We start from the raw sequence: 5,714 nt of genomic DNA on the forward strand, positions 1-5,714 counted from the left end.
ACCCTTGAGGGTATCTCTAAACATTGTCATTCTTCTGATTAAAGTTAGTAAACCTAAATCCAGTTCTGACATGACTACTAATGGCCTAGACCCTTCAGGGATGAAAGTTTGAGTCATTCCACTAAGCAAAAAATTATGACTAGGTAAGGTGTTTGCTGAAGGCAAGGAGAATACAGAATGGATGGTAGAAGGTAGTAACTAAATATCACTTATGAAGAAGTGACCAGTGGGAGAAATAAGAATTGTACCTGGTATGAACAGCTCTTCCTTGGTTTTATTATCTCTCTGTGTCTGTGTGTGTGCATGTATGTAGACTGTGATGGCTCACACCATATCTTCCAGTTTATGATCTGATATAAAAGGAGTTTACATGGGGGTATATATCCAATGTCTATATTATATATCTATCTACCTATCTATCTCCACCCATATCTATATCTATCTCTATCAACTTTCTATCAACACTCACCTGTTCTCAATCCTACATCCAACTCATCAACCTTTGACATCCCGTTCCTGGGACATGAGCCAGCAGCCCACAACCGGACCTGCCAATTTATTTTTAGTTTATCATCTCCTGTAACTACATGAGTCAGGAAAAGCTTCCGGCATGGTGCTTCATCCATGGATTTGGAATTTACAGACTTCCACAGCTAACTGAACCATTTCTTTAAACTAAATCTTCTTATAGGTGGTTGTTGTGTTGTTGTTATGTGTCATCGAATCAACAGCTCAGATCCCTGCCCTATCCTGAGTCAACCTCACAGTCTCTGACACACCTTTGCCACAGTCACTAAGTCTACCTATCTCATCAAAGGCCTTCCTCTTTTGTGCTGTCCCTCCATCCTTCCAAGCATGATGTCATTCTCCAAGGACTGGCCCCTTCAAACAACATTCCCCAAGTATGTGAGATGGAGGTTCAAAATCCTTGCCAACATACAGCAACCTATTTTCCCCTTCTCTAGGACGGACTTGTTTATTCTCTTGGCAGTACACATATATTTAACACTCTATGCAATACATAATGTGTCAGGCTGCTAACTGAAATGTTGGCTATTTTGAATATTTTGCATCAGCTGCTCCAAAGGAGAAAGATAGACAGCCTCCTTCCATAAAGATTTACAGCTTCAGAAATCTAATAGAGGGTTGCTATGAGTCAGGCTCAACCTCACAGCACTGGAGATATAGACGTACCTCCACACTTCATTTTGCTCTCCTCCATAATCCAGTCTGACTTTAAAAGATAGATTACTTGGTATTTTCTTGAACTCATGTCTCTGACACAGAGTAGAATTCATTATCAGCTAATGTCCAAGTAGCTTCCAGCTCAGTGGCTGTAGAGTTTCAGTTCCTCCTTAACTTAATAAGACAAGCAATGACCTGGAAAATCAGTCACTATGATAGTCAATACTGTACTGTTGTTCCACCTTCCAAAAGCTATGGACAAGGTGTTTGTCTTCTTCTTCAATTATGTATCTGAAAACTGAAGACAAAACACATCAATATGACTTACCAAATGTTTTGAGACTTTCATAATCTAATTACGTAAGAAGTAACAACAGTCAAACTCCAAGCCAACTTTATAGAAACAGATAGGAAATAAAGACAAATGGAAACAGGAAACAAAGGAAGGAAGAGGGAGTATGCTGTTAAACTATGGGGACTGTAATCAATGCCAGGAAATACAAGGTATATAAACTGTTGAGCAGAAAACCAATTTTTTCTGTCAGCTTTCACTCAAATCAATAATTATGATTTCTTAAATTCAGGACTTCAAGTTAATTAGTCTCAACTTGCACTGCCTATTATTTTTAGGGCAACTTTTTTGTTTCATCAGAATTGTTACAGTATAATTCCTCCCCCATCTTTTGGATGGAAAGTATTTGTAAAATCACTATAATAACTTTAATTTCTAGGCTACAAAATGTGTGAAAAATGTTTCCAGTGTTAATGGTCCTCCATCCCAATTTGTGACCTTTAAGAATGTCATTTGTCAAGAAAAAAAAGAACGTCAACTGACTCAGAGCTGAGCCTCCAGTGGGTTTCCAGAGGCGGCGGAGGAGATTGCCCACCTTTCTCCCAAGGAGCAGTTAGTGGATTCAAACCATGTGTCTTTGGGTTGGAAGTGCAACTCCTTGTCACTAAGCCACCAGAGCTCTGATTTACCTTATATACAGACAAGATTAGAGTGAAAAATATTCAAAAAAAATACTTCAGGACCAAGGTTTAATAATTCTGTACTTAAACAGTGATTTTATGTGGTATAAAGGTAAACTAACATTATAATTTAATTTGTTTATGTAAATTGACTTCAAAATATGCTTTAGCTAAAATGTATATTAAATGTACACGCATTTTGGAAGAAGTCACATAGAAGCAGCTGCTTTTTCAATAAACTGGGCCAGTTTCACATCCCTTTTGGTCAGTTCACCACAGTCATGAGAGGTGAGAGTTATCTGAACCTAAAAAAGAGAGAAAAACAATTTTTAAAACCCTTAGCCGCACACCACGTTATTATCTTTTGGTGATTCAGAAATAAATTATTTGGCATTCTTACCAGGGAACTGGGAGGTTTCATTTAGAAAATGCTACATGATGGATGTTGTTGTTTACAACAGAGTTGAACTGACTCATGGCTTACCCTACAGTTGGTTTTCAGAGACAGTAAAGCGCACAAGAGGAGACTGCCCACCCTTCTCCTACAAAGAAGCTGGTGCGTTCTTCTCCACAAAGCACCTGGTGGATTTGAACTGTGTGCTTTTGGGATTGCAGTGCAGCTTCTTACCACTAGGCCACCAGAGCTCCACATGATGAGTAAGCACTGCATTTCCAAAACCAGCAAATTCCAGGGACACAGTCTGTATCAGCCCAGCAGCCTCCCAGGGGCATAAATGTTCTCTCATATGAAGAGACAATCAGCTGCCAGAATCTAAAATCTTGTTTCTTGGGGGCAGGAGGGGAGGAGAAGGGCTGAGACCCTATTTTAACTTCCATTACTTTAACGACCCTGGGGAAATCTAGATTTTCAAACGTTGTATCTTCACTGTAACATAAAAAGGCATATTTCCAAGTTAGGAGAACAGGAACGGGGTATAACTTTTGGACACATCAGTGAAAAAGCAAACACAAAATTATAGGCAAAGAGTGGCAAGCAGGAAATAAAAGTTCATCCTGAGGGCTCTGAATTACTCCAACAAATCAATCACAAGGTTAGGAGTGAACTTTTCAAGAATACTTCCAAAAAGAAAACATCCCTATCCCCCATAAATCTGGATGATAAGATATTCTAAATGGCAAGGGCACTTTTTTCCCTTCTCACTAGACCCCCATAAAACTACTTGGTACAGTCTCTTTAATCTGTCCTTTGTCTTATGTGAGACATAATACTTTATAAATTGTTGTTCCTGTGAGGAGTCATCAAGTAGACTATGACTCATTGGGACCCTCTGAACAACACATCTGAACCCTTATATTAACAGTTATTATTTAAAGTGAGGCCTTGAAAAAAATATATTTTCATGAGATAAATAAGAATATGGCTATCTCACTTGCTACTATTTCTTTCAATAAAGAAATTAACTAATAGGTTTAAAAATTGAAAGAAATTAACTAATAGGTTTAAAAATTATCAGCATGACTGATGAGTTTGACTTGGGATATTTATCTACTCAAACTAGTTTCACAGAAGACAACCCGGAAAAGGAAGAGTTTATGCACAGTCCTCAGGAGCAGACATGAAAATGTGTAACTTGTTGTGTTGTTGTTCTTATTACTCAAAAGCAGACATGAAAATTTGTTACTAATTTGTAACAGTTCAAAGGGATTCTAAGAGAAAGGGTCTGAGAACACTGACAAGCACAATTAGATTTATTAGCACTGAGCAGGGCAAAGAAAAAAAGAAGTTTTTTCAGCTCTGTGATTAAGATGACCCCCAAATAAAACCTATTTCCTTACCTTATTGTACACATTGAACCATTCTGGGTGATGATTCATCTTCTCTGCTTGTAGGGCAACTCGGGACATGAAGCCAAACGCCTATATAACATGAAGTAAACATTAAATACTAGACCTAAGACAGCAGAGGAACTCAGCAGACAAAGATGTGGCTAGGATTCTCAAGGAAGCCTGGAGAAATCAAAGAAGAGATTGCTCTCCACGGGGCTGCGAGGATGGAGTGGCAGGACTGTGACCTGCTGTGTGATGGGGAAAAACAATCAGGCTCAAATAAACAAACCAGGAAATTGGTCTCACCCAATGACCTGTCTGGATTGTTTAATTGTCCACAGGACAGGACTCTCTAAATTAGCAAATCATTTCCCTTCAACCCAGTGCCCTGTGCCTTTCACTATCTGGCCTCAAGTCTGAGATGCTGCACTGACCCTTCTGTTTTGTTACGGGGTTGCTAACCGAAGCATCAATCTCAAGAGACTGAGAGTCTTCTGAGTGTGTCACAAGCAAAAGACCTGAGAGAAATGAACCATTTTCCAATCCCACCTCCCAACATGAAAGAAGGAAATGAAGGACTACGCTCATTTACATCTAGTTGTTGCTGTTAGCTGCCATGAAGTTGCCTTCACTTTACATCAAGCTTGCACAACAGAACAAACCACGGCACATAATCAGAGGCAGACTAGACCTCTGTGATCCACAAGGTTTTACTGGCTGATTTTGGGAAGTAGATTGCCAGGTCTTCCTATTCCACCTAAGCCTGGAGGCACCACTGAAACCTACTTAGCATCATAACACCACACATGCCTTCACTGGCAGAAGGGCGCTGACTATCAATAGAGAATGTGCTTAGCCAGGACTCAAACTCAGATCTCCAGTATGGAGGGCAAGACTTCTGTCACCAAGCCACCGTTGCCACCCTGACAGCTTGCATCAAAGAGAAACATGTGGTTTACCTGTATGGGGTCCTCCTGCCCAGTACTGCCACATCAAGGCGTCAGTGCACTTGCCTCTGGGCAGAAGACAGCTGTTGTTGTTGTTGTTGTTATGTGTCGTCGAGCGCTTGCGACTCATAGCTACCCTCTATCCTGTGCCAATTGCACTGCCTCTGACACACCCATCCCTATTACCCCAGTCACTAAATCAATCCATCTCATAGAGGGTCTTCCTCTCCTTCGCCGTCCCTCCACCATCCCAAGCATAATGTCCCTCTCCAAGGACCTGTCTCTCCTTACAACATGTCCAAAGTATGTCAGACAAAGTGCCAGAATCCTTGCCTCCAACGAGTAGCCTGGTTTAACCCTCTCCAGGAAGAATTTGTTTGTTTTCTTGGCAGTCCATGGTATATTCAATACTCTTCTCCAGCACCACAGCTCAAAGGCATCAATTCTCTTTCTATCCTCCCTAGTTATTGTCCAACTCTCTGATGCATAACAAGTGATTGCAAAGACCATGGCCTGTATCAGAAGCACCTTAGTCTCCAGAGACACACCGTTGCTCTTGAGTACTTTAGAGAGGTCCTTAACAATAGACTTTTCCATCACAATACGTTTTTTGATTTCCTGGCTGCTGGTGCCGAGAGTGTTGACCATGGAGCCGAGCAAACTAAAGCTGTGAACAATCTCAACCTCTTCACCATCCATCCCGATGCTGTCAATTGGTCCAGTGGTGCGAATCTTTGTCTTCTTGACATTGAGCCTCAGTCCATACTGAAGGTTGCAGTCCTTGACCCTTTACAGCAAGTGTGTGAGGTCCTCCTCAGTTTC

General features: G+C 40.8%; 1 protein-coding gene across 1 annotated transcript in view; it reads right to left on the reverse strand.

The window, feature by feature from the left end:
• Window positions 1-2,301: 2,301 nt before the first annotated feature.
• Window positions 2,302-5,714, reverse strand: part of LOC102848674 (pterin-4-alpha-carbinolamine dehydratase 2-like) — a 70,666-nt gene continuing 67,253 nt past the window's right edge. The window contains exons 2-3 of the mRNA XM_006888055.1: window positions 3,955-4,035; window positions 2,302-2,462 (exon numbers count right to left, since the gene is read on the reverse strand). Coding sequence (XP_006888117.1) covers window positions 2,367-2,462; window positions 3,955-4,023 — 165 coding nt within the window. The 5' untranslated portion in view covers window positions 4,024-4,035 and the 3' untranslated portion in view covers window positions 2,302-2,366. The remainder of the gene's footprint in view (window positions 2,463-3,954; window positions 4,036-5,714) is intronic.

This window comes from Elephantulus edwardii, unplaced genomic scaffold (assembly GCF_000299155.1).
Source record: "Elephantulus edwardii isolate Elephantulus edwardi_28Jun2011 unplaced genomic scaffold, EleEdw1.0 scaffold00064, whole genome shotgun sequence".
NCBI lineage: Eukaryota > Metazoa > Chordata > Mammalia > Macroscelidea > Macroscelididae > Elephantulus > Elephantulus edwardii.